The 23,582-nt window shown below is 46.8% G+C and overlaps 1 protein-coding gene across 10 annotated transcripts; it reads right to left on the reverse strand.

Annotated features, from left to right (window-relative positions):
• Window positions 1-1,525: 1,525 nt before the first annotated feature.
• Window positions 1,526-23,510, reverse strand: SPRY1 (sprouty RTK signaling antagonist 1). Of its 10 annotated transcripts, none has more exons than XM_032109164.1 (4): window positions 7,633-7,721; window positions 6,501-7,019; window positions 4,833-4,960; window positions 1,526-3,812 (listed from the first exon to the last, which is right to left on the reverse strand). In XM_032109164.1, exon 4 carries the CDS (start codon window positions 3,755-3,757, stop codon window positions 2,795-2,797), a length of 963 nt encoding a protein of 320 aa, XP_031965055.1. In that variant the 5' UTR covers window positions 3,758-3,812; window positions 4,833-4,960; window positions 6,501-7,019; window positions 7,633-7,721; the 3' UTR covers window positions 1,526-2,794. The 10 variants fall into 10 exon arrangements, with proteins under 10 accessions (XP_031965055.1, XP_031965056.1, XP_031965054.1 ...); XM_032109165.1 differs by having other exon boundaries at window positions 4,829-4,960; XM_032109163.1 differs by lacking the exon at window positions 4,833-4,960.
• Window positions 23,511-23,582: the final 72 nt, after the last annotated feature.

Raw genomic sequence — 23,582 nt, forward strand, 5'->3', positions numbered from 1 at the left:
GAACCAACCCAAACCCCTGGATAAGTCATCTGGCTGAAAAAAAAAAGAGGTACAGAGGGTAAAGTTTTCCTTGAGGAGGCACAAGCAGCACCCTTGGAGCACACGCCCTGAGCAGGGAGCTGGCTGTGATCCTGCTGTGAGGAGGCAGTTGGCTCCGTGTTCCCGGGTGTCAGCACACAGTTACCAGTGGACATCTCTGGCCAGCAGGGGACAAGGCCCCCATTGTCTCTGCAGGGCTGTTTGCAGCTGTCGCCGTTAGAGACGCGCGGTGATAATGAAGGAGTGCGAGTCGCTGCTCCTCAGGAACATTCTTCTCCTGCATTTGCTTCCTCTCAGGAAATCTTGGACAGCAGAATTCGTGTACATCCACTGCTGCCCCATGAGCCCCCCAGCCCGTCACTTCTGTCACACAGAGAGGAGCAGCAGCACCCGCATCCTGCGGAGCATTCCTAGGTGTACTCAGGTGATGATTTCACTTTATATCTCTCAGGGGTCATCTGTGCTGTTTAATAAAAATGCAGCTTTTCAGTCAGCTCCATTCCATGACACTGCATCAGCTGGGATGGAATTAACTACAAAAAGGCAAGCTTACTGAAATCATCACTGTGCTGGGAGTCAGAGCAGCTTGAATATGGCAATTCAAAGCAGCACGACTTAAAAAAAGCAAGATATGACACATTTGTCAAGTCATTGCTGTGTTCCGAAGTGGAGTTTCTCTAGAACCACTTAGTCTGAACACCATGTGAAATTACATCCATTTAAAACTTTTAAAGTTCAGGAGAATTGCGATGTAACCTTGACCCATATGAGGAAAAGAATGAGGTCTCCCCATTCACTCTTAATGAAAAGCTTTTTCTGTTGAATGTGTGTTAAATGGCCACAAGTAGCTGTGACACTTAGGTCACCCTTAAGAGCCTTTAATTTAAAGACAGAAGATTCAGTTGACATTGGAAAACGTATGGGAAAAGAACCAAGTAAGGCAGACATAGGCCCAAACACACACACACATTCCCAGATTTCAAAGCTACCAAACTACAGCAACACAATTGCTACTTTTCATCCTGCCTCTAGCTTTTTGTTTAGAATTGAGCTGGGGAGATGAATTTCTTCAGCTGCTGCACCATTTAACCAGCCAAGAAGTTCTATATAGGAAAATTTTAAATGGCTTTGCATGTTAATGTGGTATTCCTTAAGAAACAACAAAAAACAAACCCCAGCTTGGAAGTTGTGGTTTCCTCCTCCACAACTGTATTTCCAAATGCTTTGGTAAATAAATAGAGCCCCCATTTCTTGGCACTGTTAAGCACAACATAGATTCAATTGTATTAAACATCCCATAGCAAAAACTTACTTGATATATAGTTGGCTTAAACTTAAAATTAAGTAAACTAAACTAGAGCACAGACTAGTGGCTTTGAAGTATCAATAGGAGGTTATTTGCCACCTGACAGACCTGACGGAGGGACAGCCCAGCAATACACACATGTAGCTCACAAGCTGTCATTGTAACAAAAGAACTCCAGAGCCATGTTCATTAATTAATATATTTTCTGCATTATAGTTAACATATGTACTTTCTTCGTGTCATCCTTATTTCGTTAAGTATTGATATTTTGTTATATTCAGACATGAGTACATTTTTGAAGTCTTTTGCAATAAATATCATAAAATAATAGAGATTCACATAATAAATATTCTTTACAATAAAAAAAGTTTTAACAGACTTTTGTCTTAAAAATAGTTGGGATTCAACTTTGTGTTTTATACATAAAATATACAAAAAAGGACCACAATTTGTGGCTAAGGCAATAAAACAGGGACAGAATAAAATTATAAAGCACAGAGCAGAGCTAAACTCACTAAGCCAAAGGATCACAAGAGACTTGAAGGATTCAAGAACATTTAGGTGACTCAATGACACCTGAAGGCCGTTTGGATATATGAACACCACCAACTTTAATATCAACTGATACTGACAGACTATAAAAACAGGATTAGGAGGGTGGAGTGAGCAATATCCTTCAAAGATTGGACAGCAAAGGAAACAAATGAGTATGTTGCAGCCACAATGTCTCCAATGTGAAGATCTACATAGTGTAGCAAAAACTGAAGTTATATTGAAAATGTAATTTAAAAAGAAAAAAAAGAGGAGGCAGGGCAATTCTCAGGTCTGAGAGCGTTCCAAAAGTTAAGACAAAAAGAGAGGGGGGAAAAAAAAGATGCAAAAAGAAGCAGGCTGCCTATAGAAGAGTCAGGCCTTTCATTTGGTGAAGCCTTTATTTTACATCCCTCTCCAGAAAGAACACACACAAAAAGTTAGTTCACAATCCAGCTCACTCAGGAAAGTAATTCTTCCTTGGCACCTGGGAGGTTAAGGAAAAAACCCATAAAATGCTGAGAACAACAACAAAAAAAAACATCTTTGGGAAGATATTCACAGAGCAAGAAGCTTCAAGAGCCCAGTGAGCCCTGACTGTCTCTTTCAGGAGTGGTTCAGTTACAACCTCAAAGACCCTGCCCAAGAGAGCGGCAGGTGCAGATACCAGGTCCACACTTACCAAAGAGCAGCAACGACTGCGTGAAATGCTCCACACTCAGCCAAGTCAGTAGGAGGAGGAGAGCAAAGATGCAAGGGGGAGAACTCATGTATCTGAAGCTGGGGAGACAGAAAGGAAAAGAACAGTCCTCCCAAAATGGGAGAGGAGGGGGGAAGAAGAAAAGATGGAGAGGGGAAAAAAAAATCAGCTACAACCTGAAAAACTGAAGTTGGAGGAAGAAAACCTCCCTCCCAAAATCATGAGGGCTTGCCCTGACCCCGGGAGGGGCAGCTCTCCAGTTTACAATAGACCGTGTTGGAGTTCTTGCACCGGCACCCCGGACGATTGACGCGGTCGTAGCACCCCCGGCAGAGTTTTAGGCATCCTTTGGCCGGAGGGTAGCAGAGCAAGCAAGGCAGGAACAAGGACATGGCTCCCATGCACAGGTACCTAGAACAGCAGTGTGACTGGGAGCAGGAGCAGGGATTATCCGCGTACGAGTCCCCTTCATCGTCGTTGGAACAGTGGTAGAAGATCCCTTTGACCAGGCACATGCAGGTGCCGTACTCCACCATGCTCTCGGCCGAGCACAGGCACTGCCGGTTGCAGGCCAGGCAGGAGGGCAGGGCCCGCGGCGCCGTGCACTCCCCGCACTTGCACTTCCCGCACTGCTCGCAGATAAACTTGTGCTGCGTCAAGTCCTCTTTCAAAGGCCCCTTCAGATCGTCCACGATCAGGGCCGACTGCTTGGGCTGCGCGCGGATTGTCCGATCGGATCTGTGGCCGGAGCCCGGCCGGGACGGCGGCGAGCGCCCCAGCAGCCCTTGCTCCGAGGAGGCGCTGCTGTTGCTGCCGGAGCTGGCCGCGCTCCCCGTGCTGGTCGATCGGCTCAGTACGGGAGCCCTGGCATTATGCTGATGTGCCACGTGCCCCGCATGGCCGGGCCTGTGTTCGTAGTTATTATTCACATTAATTGGTATAATCTCATGAGTCCTTTCATGCTTCTCCTGCCTCGGTGCCGTCCGCGGACCCGATTTTTTCACCACAGACGGTCCTTCGGTGTATTCGTTGCTGCCCCTGATGGCCTTGATCTGGTCCAGTGACAAGATGGTCGTGGGCTGGCTCTCCCTGTCATAGTCCAAGCGCTGCCGGCTGTCCAGGGAGGGCTGCTGAATCACCACCAGGGAACCGCCACTGCCATGCTGACTTTGGGGCTCCATCTGTAGTGATCTCTGCTGCTGGCATTCAGCAGGAACCTGGCATGCATCTGAAATCCTAAAATAAGAAAGGAGACAGAAGGTGTAAATAAACACTGCATGTGTACATATACACACGAGATCAAGGGCAGCAGAGGGATAAAGCATGGGATACTTTCTGAAAACAGAAGTGATCTGGCAAAGCCCAAACTGCCCCAGCCACCTGGTACTGATCACTTTCAGCAGGGGATTACAGCAATGATGAGGATCTGGCCAAAGTCCAGTAATGGGGAGAGTCTGGGTATGGCATCATAGATGAGGAATGCAAAGGAGACCCCATGCCATTAAAAAAAAAAATTGAAAAAAAAATCCAGTATTAACTTGTACGCTTACTTGGCATGCCATGGGAAGTGCCTCTCCCTTGCTACTGAACTCAACATCTGTCTCTAGCAACAGCAATTCTGAACGCCCCCGAAACTGAGCTGGAAACAGCCAGGAACACCACCACGTTCATGTTCCGTATGGCAGAGTGAGGAACATGCCCAGTTCTCACTCTTCTGTCTGAATCTGCAGCATCAGAAAGCTCCACAGACTTGCTTCCTAGTGTGCTTGGAAAGTCTCCCTCTTAAAGTGACGTATGTGCATTACAGAGTCCTGAACTAAGTGCTGTCAAGTGGCCAAGACATTTTCTATGAGAAAGTAACTCAGCCTACAAATCTAATATGCTCCTTCATAAGATTAAAGCAAGGGTGCAAACAACCTGCTTTCAAATGTTTCCTGACCACAGGCCAGAGTGTGAAAGAAAAATGGGGTAGAAAAGGCTTAGATGAACTAGGTGTCAGACAAAAAGTACCTGAGGATTCATGAAAATGTTAAGAGCAGATAAAAACCCCTCAACAACCTCAAAACACAAACAGAGAACAAATCCATTTTCACAAGACAGATTAAAAGCTTCTCAAATAAACAGAACATCTGCTAGTCTATCTTTTAAATAGTAGGAGAATAGTAGAGATGTTACATATTTCCATCCCCTTCCTAGCTAGGGACATGAAGATTGCAACACTGACTGAGAAAACTGCAGTGACAGTTCTGTACCTACACAAAAATGTAGCTGAGTATCTAGGTGCCACATTTATGCAGGGAACCAAGACAACAAATCGCTTTTCTTTACTGTCAGCTGAAGGAAAGTCCCTTTTTCATCCCCCCCGAGATGCCATAAGTGTTTACCTGAAAGCAGAGAAAGGTAAGTGCTATCAAGCATTTCCAAAACTCTTGCCTACCACAGCCGGCATGGAGCTGTTCCCCACTCCAGGGAGAAAACGGCACTGTGGTGTGGAAGCACAGAAAGAACAAGAAGAGGAAAGGTTTCTCCTAACAGGCAGTCACCATGGGCAGAAAGTGACAGCTTCTGCCGGGACACAAAGTCTTTGTCCTCATCCAGTAGTCAAAGATTTCATTTTACATTGAACATCACCTGTGTGGGCTTTGTGGTCACCCGATTAAATAGAAACCCAGACACTCTCACTTCTAATTCACAGAATAGAATCACAGAAGGGTTTGGTTGGGAAGGGACCTTAAAGACCACGCAGTTCCAAAGCCCCCGGCCATGGGCAGGGACACTTTCCACTAGAACAAGTTGCTCAGAGCCCCATCCCACCTGGTCTTGGACACTTCCAGAAATAGGGCATCCACAGCTTTTTCCTGTGCCAGTGCCCCACCACCTCCAGCAAAGAATTTTCTTCTACCCCACACAACAAGCTGCCTTCTTCACGAGCACTGAATACAAATCCACAACAGGCCAAGGGTGAATGAATGCGAAAAGGGAAAGATTTACAGCTGTACCAGCCAGGAGCTGGGCTCCCTAGGGGATGGAAAACAATATCGCAAGAAAATGCGAAAGACATCCAGTGCCATCTTTGGGGGGAAAGCGCAACATCAACGCGGCGCAGACTGACAAGCCCAGCTGCAGACCGGGGCGAGAGTTGAACCAGCCACCTCCACCCCCGCGCAGATCGCTCGAAAACTGCTTCCCCCCGGACAATAAAATAAAAACGAGTAAAACAAAATAATAAAATAACGTACGGCGCAGGCGGCGAGAGCCCTCACGGTTCTGCAGCCGGGGCTGCGCTCCCTCACCGCACCTCGGGGGTGGGATCCCGCTTCCCTCCCCTTCTCCACACCCGCTCGGACACGCCGCCAGCCCCTCCGTCCCGCCCCGCTCCCCGCGGCCCCCAGGCGGGCAGCGGCGGCGCGGCGCTCTCTGCGCCCCGAGCGGAGCGGAGCGGAGCGGATCACGGCGCTGACGGAGAGGAAGGAAGAGGAGGGGAAAAAGGGTAGAAAAAAAGTTATGAATGAAAACATGGATTTTTTTTTTTTTTTTCCTTTCCCTCCTTCTCTCCCTTTTCCACAGGGGAAGGCAGATCTCAGCCCGGCACTGCCTCTGGAGGGCGGACTGCCCGGCACTTAAAGCAGCCGAGCGGCCGCTCAGCCCCGGGGCTTCCCCGCACCAGGCACCCCCCACCTCAGCCCCTCTGGCCCCCACCTGCGAGGAGCATTGGGGGGTGCTTTTGACGTTCTGCTCGTTTGCAGCCGGTCGCGGTCCCCAGCGAGCCTTCCCGCAGCAGCCCAGTGCCTCCATTCCGGGAGAGGGGCGGTGGGACGGTGGTCGGGGCCGCCCCTCGCCGGGCGGGCGCCGCAGCGCCCCGCGGCACCTGCTCGCCGCGGCAGCGCCGGCCCCGGTGTGAGCGCACGGCGGGTCCCAACTTACTGATGTGCAGGGAGCCACGGGGAACGGCAAATCCAGCGGGCGGGGGGCGGCGGGGCCCCGGCTCCTCGCCCTCCCGGACCCCGGGGCGGGGAAGCCCGGCGGGCTGCGCTCCTCGTCCCCGAACAGCTCTCGGTCGCCGATCTTCACGTCCTACTGGGCCAGCGGAGGAAAGCCCCGCTCTGCTGCTCACCGCAGCCCCCCTCTCCCGGGGGTCAGCATGCAGCGGGCCGGGCCGCCCGGGGAAGCGGCGCTCTCCTTCGGCCGCGGCTCTCTCGGTCCGGAGGCGACGGGGAGGAAATCCAGCCTTTCCTGCAAAGCGGAGTGCCTGGATCGAGCCTCAGGCGGCTGCAGGCTGTGGCAGGCAGCGGGGCTGTTGCGATGCAGGTCTCCGGGAACAGGCGGCGGGTGCGCGGCTCCTGCTCCGGTTGTCTGTTATTTCCCTTTGCGATCGCAGAGTGCAGGGCTGCGGTCCCGCTCCAGCGCTCGGCTTCACCGCATGGTCCTTGCCGCAAGTCCCGTCTGGCAAAGTGCAACCACAACCTCTCGTGCGAAAGATTTGGTCGGGTTTTTTTTGTTTTTCGTTTTGATTTTTTGTTTTATTTTCTTTTTAAAGCAATCACGAAGCGGCTCTGGCTCTCCAGGCAGAGCTCAGCGAACTGCGAACGAAGCGAGAGGGAGCGCAATGCAATGGCCCTGCGAGCTCCCCGCACACAGCCATGTGCTGGCTGTCGCTGCCGGGGGCCGAGTGACAGGCTCGGGGCAAGGGCAGGACGCGGCGGGGAGAGGTGGCCCCGCACGCCGCAGTCTGGCACCGAGGTCTCCGCAGGCTCGAGAGGGTCGCGCAAGGCTCCGAGGCGCCGGAGACCCTGCGTCGGGCGGGACGGGCGAGCACCGACCCGGAGAGTCTCTATGAGCAGCGAATCGCGCCCAGCTCAGTGCTGCTGGCCCGGGAAGCCGAGACCCGGCTCTCCCGCCCGCTGCCCCGCAGAGCAGCGAGCGCGGCTCGCCCGCACCGCCCGCACGCCTCGCAGCGCGGCCGCCCCCAGCGCGGCGCGGGGAGCCCCGGCCGCCCGCCCGCACCTGACCCGGCGGGAGGGGTGTGTGCGGCGCGGCGAGCGCCGCCCGGGCTTACCTACGGCCGGGGTGAGCGCCCGCCTCCCGCGGCACATTGGCGGCACGGATCCAGCCCGGGCAGTGCCGGCAGCCGCTCCGCGCTGCCCCGCCGCCGTTCCGGAGTGACTCGGGCCGCGCCCCGCCGCCTTTCAGCGCGCAGCCCCCGCCCGCCGCCGGCCGCGCCCCCCTGATGTCAGTGTGCCTCCGAAATCCCGGCGTGGATTCCCCGCCCTCCCGCCGGGAGCCGCTCCCGCGCGGGCACCGCCGCTCCCGCGGGCCGGCGGGGAAGGAGGGCGGGAGGGAGGGAGAACCTGCTCCTCTCCGGCCGCGGGCACGGCTCCTCGCGGCCCCGCCGGCAGAGGGAGCGCTCCGGGGGCTCGGCCCGGCGGAGCTCGAAGGTGCCCGGTCCGCACACGCTGCCTGCGCTCGGCCGGGAGGGCAGAGCCGGGGCCGCGCTGCTGCCGCGGCACCGCCGGACACGGGACTCTGCTGAAGGGCTGAGTTCTGCCACGCTCCTTTTGACAGCGTTAGAGAGAGATTCTTCTCTTTTACCATCAGCGCCTTTCAAGCCAGATGGAACAGCCCTTCGTTTATATTCACAGGATATTTTCTGCTTCTTTCAAGCCTATTGCAGAGGCAGCTGAGGACCTCGGGAAGCATTCACTCTTGTCACCCTGCCATCAGATAGGAAGCGGCTCTTCCCACCCTTTTACGGCTGGCACTGCAGCATCAAGAGATGATACGGGGTATTGACCCGGTTGTCTCTCTCCCGCCTTTCCAGTCCTGCCTCGGCAAGATCCCATCCAAAGCCCATCACTGCATCTCTGCCGTGGTGCCAAAGAGATACAGGGATGCTTTCCAAGCCAGTAGTTTTATGGCCAGATATTATCTTCGACGTATGTTTTGGGGAGCGGGGGGGGGGTGGGGGGAGGGGGGGGAGGGAGTGTTTTGGTTTGATTTTTTTTCACTGAGTGGAGTATTTTAACAGGCCACCAAAAGAACATGGGAAAGTGATGTAAAGCACATCAAAATTCTGAGAATTATTTCCTAACAACATACAAAGTGTTGGAATGGTTGAGACTTCCAGTACTTGGTTAAACACCACTGCAGCCCTAAGTTTATCTGAAACATACTAACAATCCCTTTCACAAAAACCCCATATTCTCCCACCTTTTGCCCCAAAGAAAAGTATGTGCTAAGAATGCGTGGAGCTGCTTAGCAGGAACATTCATCCAAAAGCAAACAATCCCAACAAACAGGAACACACCAGCACAAAGGTGGTGCTCGATGACAGTCTGTGCACCACACTCGTGGATGTAGCACAGTTGTTTTTCATTAAACTTCACTGAGCTTGGAAAGAAATCACCTAAACTGCATTTTTGAAATTTTCATCACTATGCGAAACCTTTACCTGAACCACCTACTTCTCTATGAAATAAAATTTGTGTGCATTAGAGGTTCTATACTGAATACTAGAATATAGTACTAGTGGTAATATGACTTCTAATACTTCTGAGTTTGTAATTAACAGATTGCTGATACAGACAAACCCTAAATACCATCTTCCAATGACAGAGGCTCAAAGGACAAACAATGGCATAAAAATCCTTGGTGTGGAATAAAAATACTCCAATTCAGCATTAATATTGCTGGGGGATTTAGAAAATGTGGTAGTCCACCAAAAGCATTCTTAGGCACACCTCGAGCACAAATCAAAAAAACCATTTTCAGTGAAATCCCTCTGAAAACCTTGGAACCTGTAAGAGTTCAAATGAACAAAAAACCCAACTGAAGAACCAAAATTACTAAGAAAATGAAAAAAAACCAAAATTCCTGCAGAGTAGTCTTAGTGGTGCAAGTTCACCTCGGAGCCTTTGGTGGTAGCAGGGCTCTCTTCCACCACTGAAAAACACATTTACCAATTGACTATGTTCTCACAGAAGTCTGTATGCATTTTTCTTAGGATATTACCATAAAAACACCTCAATACCTCTCCTTTCTCATCTCTAAAGCCAGTACCACCTTAAAAAACTATGCCAAGTGTAAGAGCTTGATTTTAGAAACATAATACTGGGCTTTAATGGGTCAGTCAAATAACCAGGAGTACAGGCAGGTGTTTACTATCACCTGGCACCTGAATGAATACTTCAATGAAAGAAGGGAAAACGCTCCAGTGATATCCAAAGGCTCTCCACAGGCTCAAGCAAACATTTCCGCACCTCACACAAGCCCATCTCATCAGATTATTCCTGGAAATGATAGCAGTGAGAAGTTCTGATTAGAAAAAGGAGAGGTACATCCTGGAGAATAAACTGGCACTTATGGGTACATCCTGGCACGACCTTGAGGAGTGACAGGCAGGAATCCGATGCAACCAAGTTATTTTTCATCTCCAAACCATCATCTAGAGGTGCCCCAACTGCCAATAGGTCAAGAGAGACCAGCCCTCTACGTCTGAAGTAAATCCTTCTGAAAAACCTGTCAGAATGGTGTTCAAGAGACTGACTGATGGCCAAGAGCAGTGATCCAACCCCTGTTTCCATTTTCACTTTGAGGATCACATACTGGAAATTATCCCCACCTTCTGCAGTCAGATGCTACTTCCCCCTCATGGCAGCCTCAGAGTGCCAAAAGGTGGACTGGACAGAATAAAAGCAAGTCCTTAGCTTTTTGTTTGGTTTTCTTCCTTAGCCACACCTAGAAGCAACTTTTTTCTCTAGGTGCCTTAACTGACCTTTGTAAAGATGCACTGGATAAACTCTGATCCTCCCACTATCAGTAACAACTACTTCCATGGTGCACCCCACCTGAGAATATTATTCTGTTTCACCCTAAGCAGCATCTCTTAGCCCTTGCTAGGGCACAAATCCCAATCCAGAAGGAGGACACACACTCAGCCCCAGTCACAAAGCCAACATGGCTTTGAGGAGACTCAGCAGAGAAAGTATTTCCCTTTATGCAAGTTACTTGTCACTTCATAACTAATCTTCACAGCTGCAACAACATTTCTAAAGTTACAGAGGAATTCAAAGGCAATTAAACACCTCCCTCCATTAGCATTTATAACAAAATTATTAGCCAAATTGTTGTGCCAGTCTTGCCTGCAGCATGTGTAAGTCAGGTACTTCCCCCACCAGTGATGATCTTGCAGACGTGGTGTCAGGAGAACTGACTGGAACATGCAGCTCCCCAAAGCTTTGTGTGTCAGCGACTTTGAGGTTGTGTCAGGTGGATCTTTGCAGTTGTCAGTGCTTGAACAGTCTCAGAGACTCTCAGTACTTGTTGGGGTAAGACCAGCATAACTAATTTTTTAACACACCACTAGGCCTATATATATACTACAAGGCATGAGGAAAAGGCCTCAAGTTGTGCCAGTGGAAATTTAGATTAGGAATCAGGAAAAATTTCTTCACTGAAGGCATTGGAACAGGCTGCCCAGAGAGCTGGTTGAGTCACTAACTCTGGAGGGATTTAAAGGTGTGCAGATGTGGCACTCGGGGACATGGTTTAGCGGTGACTCGGCAGCGCTGGGTTGATGGCTGGACTCAGTGACCTTAAAGGTTTTTTTCCAACCTAAATGATTCTGTGATTTAAAAACCCCAACAAACCAACAAAATCTAACAGCTATGAAACACTGCTGTAATAACAAGTGCAGTGGGCAGTTTCTCAGCAGCTCACATGAAATCTTGTCGGCCCTGGGTTAAGCTGGCACATGAGACGAATAAAGCTGTCCCAAGAGCCAAACACCGCGGGTGTCGTAGTGAAGGCATACCCTGACAGGTACAGTGAATCACTTCAGGACAAAGAAGAGAAAGCGAAGGCTGACGTGGTAGCGTTTCCCATCACACTTTCTACCAGACAGGTTGACCTTTATCTGAGATCAAAGGCAACCGGTGGCTGGGGATTTCTTCAGCTCCTGTGCAGGGGCTGTTCTCAAAGCTCTCTGAAGACGCGCAGCCCGTGCACCGCTCCCTCTTGCCGTCACTTCGAGGGCTGGGGAAAGGCACACAGGAAATCCTCAGTTACAAATAGAACCTGCAGTTTTCACTTCAGGAGATAACATCAGTTTTTCTTAGAGGCAGAGGAGACAGTAAAAGGCGGCAGCCAGGCAAACCTCCAAGAACAAAGGGACAAACCTCGACGTGAACCTGCCTCATGAACATTTGAATGTGGAATCAAAGCACCGGGGAAATGCTGCAGAGAGAGGGGTTTGGTCTGTGCCCAAATTCACCACAAATTAAACAGAAAGAAAATGCCAAGGTCTGTAAAATAGGCCGAGAGTCTGAGAACACACCTTCCCTTTCCCATCTCTTGCACTGTATCAAAGAAATTGGTATTTTCCTTGGGTAACCAGAGGCAAAACTTCACTCTCCTAAGGGTAGGCCACAGCAAGTCTCTTTATTTTCCACTACTCCTTTGCCGCACAGGCAACTGGTACCTTTTCACCTCTCCTTCAGGTATCCATAGTTATTGTTTTCTGATCAAGCTTAATTTTCCTTGGAGAACTGCCTCTGTAGCCTTCATGTTTAGCTGCTACACAAGTTGTCTGCACTTGCACAAGATACTCTGATAAGCTACTTGACCATGTCTTCATTACTTTGTATTAATTGTTAACTATTTTAGCTAATATGACTTCATCTGCCTGTATAAACAGCTTTGTGAAAAACGAAAATTGTCAATATTGCTGAATACCATAATAACCTACTCCCATCTACCATAAATTATCTGCAACTCCTTGTCTCTTGTCCCAGCACTGAGCATGCTGCCTTTTACCATCCACTGAGACAACAATTCCTCGCACAGACACAAACCCTTCCCATTTCTGCTGCTCCCCAGAAATGGGCTGCTTTACTGGGGGAAGAGGAGAAGCTCTCTGCTAATTTAAATACACAGCTCTGTGGATGTTTCTATTACCTAAGCACTCGTGGCGACTCGGGTGTTAGCACAGCTCCAGGAATGCCTCCTGTTTATGAGGTTGTGCAATCTGTCACTGTCAGCTGAAAGAGGTCTCAGCAGCAGCGTTTCTAATTTGATTTGAAAATATACATGGAAACCTGAGCCTGCTTTTAGCAAGAATGATGGGGTTGGCCTAATGAACACAATCTCTCTTGTCGCTCTCAAGAACAGTGTGTCAACAACCAAAGTTTAGGTTCCCTCCGTGGCTGTAGCAGCTTCTGTGGGGAAGCAGTAGCTTCCCATCTTTGTCACTTTCTTAGTTCTGCTTTACCATCAAAAGCCATTTCAGTAAGATTTTAACAGGCAAATGCAAACAGGGAGGAAGTTTTTCCATGGATCCCTTGAAGAGAAGTTTGCAACAGGCAATTATTTTTCATGGCAACTTCTTCCTCTGAGCCTTCATACACTTGTGTGCTACCAAATGGTGCTAAGTGTGTATCTAGAGAGCCAGTTCTCAAATAGCTCAGCAGTTGTCATTGCTTTCCTACCAGAAACTGGATACAGGAAAAGGAATATGCCACAGGAGCCACATGGATTTCTGGCCGCAGCATCACCCACTTCAACATTTACAGATTTTAACTTCTCAGGGGAAAAACCAAATAAACAGCCCCACACCTTTCTTTTACTCTGTTATGGCTGAAAAGATAAATCTCTTACCACAAATCTACAAGACCACAGTGATGTCACTTTGCCACATCCCAACGAGAGAATGATAAAATATAATTTGCTATTAACCCGTATTTTTTCATCCTTTTCCTATTTTCTGGGTCTTACTTCTCTGACAGATTCTGCTCTGCATGTGGCAATTCAAGTATAAAGTGCCAAGACACCCCCTGCATGTTTGATATGGTTTGTTGTACCCTAGAAGAGCTTGCCAGTGACATCTTGGAATTTCGATCTGTAGTAACAACAACAACCTGCCAAGGAATATTCAGTGCCAAGGGCCGGATTCTGTTCCTGGGGAAATCAAAGTTAACCTTGGTTCCCTTTGAGATTGAGGAAGTCAGGAGACTTTGGTATTTTGGAGACAGTGTAAAAAATATTATCCCTCAAGAGCCTTTGGGTTGAAAAGGCCAGATTTCTCCCACCAAAAAGGACTGGGAAAACCCTTGACAGTGAAGAACAGAAAACACACATGCCCCTGCACATACTGTCACGTTGCTGATGAAAACCCCCCTCATTTCCATCGGGGTGGGAGACAGGCTGCTCTAGTTCCACCCAAGCCATGGGGAAAGCTTGCACTGCCTCTCATGCTGGCTCCCACCCAGGAGGACATGTACAGACACACACTTAACACAGGGGGGGTTGTGACACCAGAAACTGTGTTTGTGTGTGGTGGGGGGCGTGGTCCCTCTTTTAGATTCCTCAATAGCTCTCATTTTGAAACCATTCCCGTGATTCTTGTTTCTTTCCCATATCAATTAAATGCTGTCCTTGAGAAACCAAAGAATTTCACTGTACAAGAACCACATCTACTACTGAAACATTCCCAGGTTAAAGTATCTCAAACCCTAGTCAGGATCCTGTATCTGTTGCCTCCCAAGTTCGGTAGTTTTAAAATTAAAGCAGAAAATGTAATTTCCTCCTAAATTAGCCTGCCCACTAACCTTCCAAAACACTGCAGTGATGCTGCTGCAAGGTGACATTTCTTGGAGCAGCACTGTAATACCAAAGCATTCCCAAGGGAGGGACCGCACTGCTGCCTACAGCAATCTTTCCATGAATTTACAGCAGTATAATCCAGCCTAAAAGAAGCACCTGAATAAAGATAAGAACGCCAAGTGTGCCCAGTTGAAAATTAGAAAACACGTCTTATATTAGCTTAGAACTGATATGGACATCATTGCCTGGCTGAACTCAGTGTTTGCAGCAATTCCCCGTACTGTTTATTAAATAAAATTTTTTTAAAAATCCCTGATAACAATTCCCTACGGGGTTCTAGTCTTTTCTACATGGAAGGCCAGACAGAGACCTCAGAGTATTCAAGAAAGGTTGTCTTCAGCTCCAGCAGATATTGAGGTCAACTGCTCAGGTATTATTTATGTCCATACCTCTCAGAGTAGTGAAATAGCTGTCACCACCTGGCTGGATTTCAGCTCTGCAGATTTATCAAAACCCATTATCAATTATCAAAACCTAAACATCAATCTGCTAGAACTTAGACACCACTCCGTCCTCATAGCAAACTAACATGACTTTTAAAATTCTCCTCAAAATGTCCCATTTCCAGAAAATTTAAACCTTTATGCACCTAAGATCCTGTTTTCAGTACATTTTACCATATTGCGAGTCTTTGCTGCAGGTATTGTACAGGGGGAAAAACAAACAAACCAACACCACACCTTTCTTTTACTCTTCTATGGTTGAAAAGGCATGGAAAAGATCTCTCACCACAAGCCTACCAAGAGCACAGCGGCTCAGCAGTAGCGCTACTCATATTTCATCACACACAAACAGTGTGAAACATGGGAAGTAAATGGAAAACAACATTTTTGGAGCTGGACTCATGTCAAGAATTACCTTTCAAAACCATCTGCTGTTTTTTTTAGAACTTGCCACATGAAAAAACAACAACTTTGAGTCAATTACAAACACTCCTGTAGACTCATTAACTCCTGCAGACTTAATTTTCCAGGGTGCCAATTGCTATAAAGTGCTCAGCACTTCTCAGGAAGACACAGAAAGAATCATTTGCTCAGAGAGTTCTTTCTAAGACAGGAAGGGACAATTCCCATTGTCAGACCTCCCTGGGCAAAGAAAAGAGAGGTTGAAAGGACAGACCATGTCAGGAAAACCAGGCTGAGATGCTGAGAATTTCCAAGGCATGCATTTTCTAAATCACATCTCTCTTTCCTTGTGCTGTTAGGTACTTGGATACCCAAATGTATCCTAGTTTGTGTTTATAAAGATGCAAAGTAAATGTGAGAGATGTAGTAAATGTGGAATTATTCCCTGTTTGCTCCTTGAGGAACAGCTAAAGCAGCTCTACTGTTCCTGTTAAAGGTAGTTTAGACAGGAGACAGCTGGTCCGTCAGCTCTGTTTTAAACTTAGGCTCGGAGTAAAAGGAAAAAAAGCCTGAAAAAAATATTTTCCCAGTGTATTTCGTGGCAGGATAGCTCAGCCAAAGCTTATGAATGTTACTGCATTACTTGTTTGTTTGAGGAAACTTGCCATGTTCCAAATCACCTCCACACCATCAATATTTTCAGCGCCAGTGGCTGCTCTGCTGAATTGTGTAGAGGAAAACAATCCTTCCTGGCAGGTAATGGGAAGGAAGCAGCACAGCAACACCTCTGTTAAGAGATATGACTTCCAAAGGTGTCACAAGAAGAGCTGACCAGGATAGTAGTTCCAGGGAAGGAGGAAGGTGGAAAGGACAGAAGTTGACAAGAGCTCAGCAGGAATAGATCGATACAGTCAGACTGATGTTTTGTCAGAAAAGTGTTAAAAGCTTCTTTCACATTTCACAAGAGGATTTATCACTATAATTCCTCTGTTTTCAGCACCTTTCCCCCTGTATCCAAACACCATGCCTGAAACCACTTTGTTCCAAGTTATTCTCTGCTGGGAGGTAAGTGAACACCATCTATGGTGAGACAGGCAGTGACTGAGGTCCTGGAAAACAAACAGCTCTGTAGCATAGCCCATATCTTGTTATATCTACTACTTATTAGCAGTCATTAAATGAATTGTTGTATCTGTTAGCAACTAACAGAGGCTGATAGCACCTGCACCGAGGGGTGGCTTGGTGGGAAGGCCCAGGAAGGAGCAAACCTCCCTCTGTCCCTGCTCTGAATGCGCCATCGCAGAAAGGCTTTGGCCAGGCTACATTCTGTTCTAACTTTGTCTTTCTCTGTTTCCCCACCCAACTTCACACAAATTCTTACAAAGGTTATGTACAGACTTGTACAAAATGGAGACTGACATTGGCTCTTGGAGGGTTTCCCAGAGCAAGTTTAACAGAGATTATATAACACGTTACATCTGTGTTGGTTAGTTGGGGTTTTTTTAATATAGATGTTATTACACTACCAGTTTGTCCTTCCTAGCTTAACCCTCCAACCACCCTTTCAAAATAGTTCATTATGTTTTGCAAAGATTAAAAACCTGAGGTGATGATGTGAGTTTTGTTTCCAGCCCTCACTTAAGACAGGGCAAGTGTGTTACAACTGGAGGGGCTCAGCAAGTCATAACCACCATTACTTTCCTTCCACAAACACTCTACTATCAAAGTCATGAGGGGGGATCCTTAATTGATGTAACAGCAGAATTTTAGAGCTAACACAGAACTTTACTTCTATATCCTATTTTTAAGTTGGAGATCTTAAAGTAGTCTGCACAGCTTGGGCTCAACTTCTGTGGCTGTGACCCTTCCTCCCAAAACAATCCAGCAGGATAAACCCATCTTAAAATCCAGCACAGGGCACTTGTTAAGGATATTGAGGATGTTCAAAATATCAGGCTAAGTCACATCCTAACAGAACTGACTGTAAGACATAAAGCCCACCTTTGTGCAAAGCCATCCAAGATGCTCTTCTTGTTATTGTTGCTGTGGGTTTTCCTTCTTCTCCATCTCATTTTTTTTTCTTGTGAAGTTTAAAAATAAACAATGAGCAGACTTAGAGGAAAGGAGGAAATTTTCCATACAGGCTTTCTAGCAATTTCTTTTCCTCCCCACTTCTTCTCAGATTTCTATTCCCCCAACATCTCCTCTTCTCATTGAGAAAAGGGGCAGAATTCCCTTCCTCCCTCTTGATACCACTACTGGACACTAAATTTCTGAAAAAATCAGAAGAGCAGGATCTTTGTCTTACCTTTTTTTTTTTCCTGAAGTAATCTCTACCACTTTTCTATGCACCTTAAGTGCCTGAAAGAGTCAAGCTCCAGAAACACACCTGCTATTCCAGTGCTGATGGGGTTAATGAGATCAAAGCCAGATTCCACTTTGTGCTTAGCAGTGAGACACTTCCTACCACAGGGCCATGGTGACTGCAGCCCTCCTTCAGTTCACCTAAAGCAGCATCAAAATAACACAAATCAGCCCCTACTCTGATTAGAATCAGTATTCCCACTTCCTATCTTCCAACTCCATCAACCCCCCCCCCCCCTTCCACATTAAAATCAGTCATTGATGAATTCCAGGGTAATTTTTCTAATTCACATGCTTATTTTCAAGCATTTTCTCCATCTATCCCCTCTCCCACACTCCCCTCACTGTCCTTAATCAGTAAGGGCTTCATGTGCTCCGAAGCCAGCACTTACCTCCTCACCCAGCAGACAAAGTGTTCCCAAAATTCAGCTCCCCAACAGCCAAGTAGGTAAAGAACAGCTCTCTCAACATCTTAAGTCTTCCCAGCCAGCCAGTGCAGGAAGGGGCCTAACAAAGCTGTATGCAGCCAATTGTGTTATCAGGGCACTTGGCACTACCAGCTGATCCTTGATTACTATTCATCCCTCGGGAAAATAAAACACCCCTTTGTAGTAAAAGTGTAACCGGTTACTATGAGGCATTACACATTAACAAAAGCAGCTTTTTACCAAAATCACAGATGATGAAAGCCTGGAAGTGGAATCAGACCAAGGTAACTGGTTGTTTCTGCATGTTTCAGATAGAAAGCTGACCGTATAACCAATATTTTCACAGTGCTAAGAAGAAACTGCTGGGTGAGTTGTGTCACATATTTGTACATAAAGTGGTAGGGAGTTCTGTAAAACAAATTTTAAGGATAAAATTGTAGCAACCTTTGTGGTGTAGCATCCTACATATGCTACTGCCAGCACTGCAGCAACCTAGGTTTTCACAGGGTCTTGAACATTTTTAACAGCTCTTTTTACCATTTTTGTGCTTTTCTTGAAATCCACACAGACACTTCCAATATGCTTTCAGATTTTCCTTTTTTTAAAACCTAAGAGTACTGCTCATAAAAGAGCACAGCTCTCTGAAAGGCAGAATTTACACTAGGTAGAAGGATAGAATTTGCCGTCTTGGTGGAATAATCCCTACTTAGGTGGTGAGGAAACATTCCAGAATATTAAAGGATTTGTTTGTTTGCTAATCTACTTAAGCACCTATAGGCTTTAACACCCACAGCTTGTGTGCTTTAGGGATCTTCCATGTCCATGGCCACTCTCACTGCCACAGTGCAGCATTAAAGCTGCAGATTCAGACCACAAGCTGCTGATGGGACAACTGGAAAGAGCTTCATGGCTTTGGTCCACCCACCCACCAGATCCTGCTCCACATTCCTACATTTTAAGTGCAGTCGCAACGTACAGGTCACTCTACTTCTCACATCCTGTGCTCCTGCATCCCACCCACCCAGCTCTGGGACAGGACAGTGATCCAAGCACCAGGAGCCCCCTCACAGGCCCTGCAAACGAGGCTGTGTGAGCACGTTTCACACCCTCAGTTTGGGAAGAACTCGCTGACAGGGAAGCAGGGTAGCTTTAAAGGCATTAAGCAGAGCAGGCTTGGTGTAAGCAGCTGCCCCTGTGTGAAATCCGAAGCTCTTGCCAGCGGTGTGGAGGAAAGACATGACCTCATTATTCCACAGCCCAGATAATCCGTTCCTGGATAAAGTGAGAGCTGACAAGTGTTTCACCTTGAACGTTATCACAGCCCTTTCCACACTTGGCTGATGCAGAGCCATTTTACCAAACAGGGATGTGAAAACTCCTCAGTGTTAGCAAAGGAGATAAAAAAATCCCCGGGGTGCGTGGTTAATGCCACACACACAGGTATGAGAGGAAAAGACCAGCAGCATTTCCAGAACCATTTATGCAAACAGGATATATTTGCACAAATTGATAAAATATTTTACTCAATATATTGAGGGTCGCTGCTCTCAATTCCTTCCATCTACCTCGAGGCACTTTCTCTAGATAAGTGCTGAGGGCCTCTTCTGACATCAGGACCTCCAGAAAGGCAGTTCAGCTCTCAGCTGGGATAAATCACTGTCTGGACCATCTTCTAGTATCTTCCCAATGGTTGCCAAGAGTGATTCCACTTCCCTAATCTTCTAGTTAGAGGAACCCAAGCTTTCACTGCCATGGATTTTACACAGGCACATGCAAACAACATGCTAGCCTCCAGTTTTGTTGGAAGGGTATCACAGAATCATTTACGTTGGAAATGAACCTTTAAGATCATCAAGTGCAACTGCTGGACGCACAGTCAGTGTGAGCAATGGGGAAGGAGTTCAAGGGGAAGGAATGTCATCTGGTTGCCATTGCCTCTTCTCACAACACCTGCACTCTCGCTGGAGTCCTGCCATGCAAACACAGAGTGGGGCTCTCTCCCCCTCACCCCTCCTGTCCTTGGCAGGCCAGTTAACAGAGAAAACACACATCTCCTTCTCCTATCAGGGCTCTGGAGCTGTTGGATTTAAGTCTGTGTGGAAGAATGACACCATTTAAAATGTTTAACACAGAACCCATAAAGCCCTGGTGAAAACGCACGGTAAGGTTTCCAGCAGAGGAGGTTAATAAATGAGCAGGTAGCACTTGCAGAAGGAGCAGACACAAACCCCAAGATTACGAGGAGGTTTCAGCTGAAATATTTGTCTTCCAGATGTTGACCTGCCAAATGGACAAAACATGCCCAGCCACAATAGCAATTCTGCCTCTTGCACCTACTTCCTCAGGAAATCTCCTTATCAAACTGCACACATTAAGATCACTCGTGGTATTGTCTTCCATGTCAAGGAAAAAAGGGCATTAGCAAAAGCAAAAGATTTTGGGGTTCCTAGGAGACAAAAATTACTGCACTTCACTACAACCATAGCAACAATATTAAATACAAATACAAAAGGGTCACAATGCAAAACCCATTTTCCAAATGTATCCCACTGCAAACCACTTCCTATGCCCTAGAGTGCATCAGCGCAGGAGCAACCCCAAGGCTCAGGAGTGTGAATGGAAGCACAGTCCGTTTTATCCCAACTTTGGGATCACAGGCAGCAGGGCAAGTTCTTTGTGCCTACTTTTTACTAATTCTTTCAGGGCCTTTTGCCAAGGTTGTGACACCTTCCAGTGGTGACTCTTCATCTTCCAGGTCCAATTCCTCCCAAGTTCTAGCACTACATACTAGGATACCACAACCCTTGGACACTGGCATTTCTAGTGCTGGCAGTTGTGTTTCACCCGCAGATCAGCTGCTTTCTCTGGCAGAGCCAGAAACAACCAAAACCCTTCAGGGTCAGGCTCCACACAGCCCTGACTACAATAAGCAGAGACAATTCTCCTGCCCACCAACCTGTGTCCATCACTGAACTTCATCTCCCTGGGCACTACAGGGCAAAACACCAGATCTGACTTCCACTTTTCCCCTCTCCACACTCCATCAGCAGAGTCTGACTCCTCCTTCACCAGGAATCATCACTCCCAGCCTTCCATGGATGCTCAGTTGCAGGAGCATTGTTTGGCACCTGCCCAGTTTCTGGAGGGGAATCCCCACACTTTGACATTTAAAATGAGTAATGAAGCTGAAAGGAGAGAGCCAGCATACAGAATCCACAAAAATCAGCTTTAAGGATATAGTATTTCAAAGGGCTGACAAGGCTAAATTCAATGATTTTGAATAACCATCTTTGAAATAAATGATCTTTATTCTCTCCCTGATTCTGTCCCTTTGCACCTGAGCCTGGTAAAACTTATGTTCTGCTCTCATTTAGAGGCTGCAGGAAAATTATCCACAATAAACTTCATTCTTTTTTCCAGGATTAAAAATTGTGTATCATACTTGCAGTGAAAATCTGTTTTATGCATCAGGCAGAACACAGGACTGAACTTTTTTTCAAGTTAAGTGAAGACAATTTCGCCTTTTGATCATAAATTATTCTCCTGGTAATTTCTGGCCAAACTGTCAAAGACATTTTATGCCATTTTGCAAGAGCTTGTTATTGGAGGAAAAAGGTAGACTTTGTATTTAAACAAAATGTGCCTGAAACGTTGAAAAGTTGATTTAATGTTAACAATTCTGCAACTCAAGCAGTATTTGGGCCAAAAACCAGCCCCAAAAGATAATAGCAGGCAGGAAAAAGACTGTGTTTCTAAAGAACGTAAAGAAGTAAGCCTAGGAAGTTTAATCAGTTAAACAGAGAATGGGACAGAGATGTTCTTCTCAGATGCTTTCTCTGCTGAGGTTCACTGAGCTTCAATCCTTTCGTTAAAATGAAATCTCATGGAAACACAACAACAAAACCGATCAGAAGAGAGAGAGCTTCTGTCTTTGAGTTGCTCTGCAGCACAGAAGTGTTGAGGCTTTTATGGGCTCGCAGTGCAAGAGATCTGAGTGGGTGCCAAGGCACGAGGTGTTCAGCAAAACACGTTGTGAGGAGCCAGCTCTGAAGCAAAACTCGCTCCTGTAAATGACAGGAGATGCTCCTGGAGTGCTCTGTCCTACAGTGCCCTCATCAGTAAGTTCCAACGAGAGGCTCAGGGTGCAACAGCTCTCACCAAGATGGATTATGAAAGGGCTACGCTGCCCCTGTGTTTTGACCAAAACCGAACTTTTGGTCATTTTCCAGAATTCTAGTAAGTGGGTTTCAATTTGCTCATCCACAGTAACAGTGATCTGTCTTTAGGAAAGAGACAGGGAATCATCATACCTTCCTTTAAATCTCAATTTATCAGTGGCTTGGGACGAAGTAAGATCCTGACTGGCATCAGACTGGCGAAGTTTTCCAAAAAGAATTTTTTGGGAGCAACAGACACCTCCCAGGGACTTCGCAAATTTGTCATCGCTTATTTTTTTTAAAAGAATGTCTTACTTTTTTTAAAAATCAAATTCCACAAACCCAAGGATAAAAAAGGGAGCTTCCTACATTTAAAATCACTTCAGGCATATGGGTGTGTATCAAGAGATTTGGTGCCCTGTGGATAAATGTGGCACCATACAGGTACAAGGATAAATGTTTGCAGGGATGGGATTTTTCCCAAGGCACAAGCAGCAGACATGGGCCAGCATTCTCTCCTAATGTCCTAAAATTCAATGCGCAAAATTTCCCTCTGATGGCAGCAGGATTCCACAAAGGGACAGGGCAGCCAGCTCCTACCTGCCCCTCTTGTAGTTTCTCAGTCCACATTCGCTCCTTGGTCCATGTTCCCAATAAACCTGAGCACTTCCCAAGGAATGGCCATCTAGTTTTAACACTCATCTGGAGCACCACGTAGTGTTATTTTTAGGCTACAAAATCACGAACAGAATTCATTATTGGCAGTGAAAACTGCAGTCTCTCTTTCCTCCCTTCAGGAGCAGACACTGGAGTGAAGTGCCAGGGGATAAAGGTATGGCATTTAATTTCTGGAAACCTCAAAACTGTAAGGGTTATGATGAATGGTTCACATCCTGAGCTCCAAGCTGGAATATGTAGAATTTAGAAAAGAAGGATAAAGTAGTTTCAGATGCAGTCTTGATCCCCAAGGCAACTTTTCCAGTTTATAATTTTCTTAATTCCCTCTGTCTGTTGGACTATTAAAGAGTCAAACAATGAAAAAAAGAAAAAACCTCACACACATCAGCTGAACTAAGTAAAGGACCCCCTTTTCCTCATCCTCTAATCCTTTACAGCAATACTAAAATTAAATGCTAATTACAGCAACAATAGGTTAGAATGAGAGTAATAAAAAAGTTGTCATTTAAAAATAGCAGATTTCTGTTTAAAAGCTACAAAATGCCTACAATGTGGAACTAAGTAAGGAGAGGAAAAACCATAATCAAGGTGAAGAAATTACCTTTCTGTTGAAGTTTGTGTTGGTTTTGGTTTACTTTTCCCTCAACTTTTTATGTCTGGACTAGACAAGCTCAGTCTTTCTGTTGTGGGGAAAAAGCTGAATATTAGTTTGCTTAACTGCATTTCATCCTGAGTGTAAGAGCAGAGAGCCCACAAGGACCTGTCATCATTTCAACAGACGATATAATAAAGAAACAACTTGAGAAGATTTTATCTGTCCCTGAAGTATTTTGTGGTCATTTATAACAGTTTTTGCAAGGAGGTTTTCTCATTCATTAA

Source organism: Corvus moneduloides, chromosome 5 (assembly GCF_009650955.1).
Source record: "Corvus moneduloides isolate bCorMon1 chromosome 5, bCorMon1.pri, whole genome shotgun sequence".
Lineage (NCBI taxonomy): Eukaryota > Metazoa > Chordata > Aves > Passeriformes > Corvidae > Corvus > Corvus moneduloides.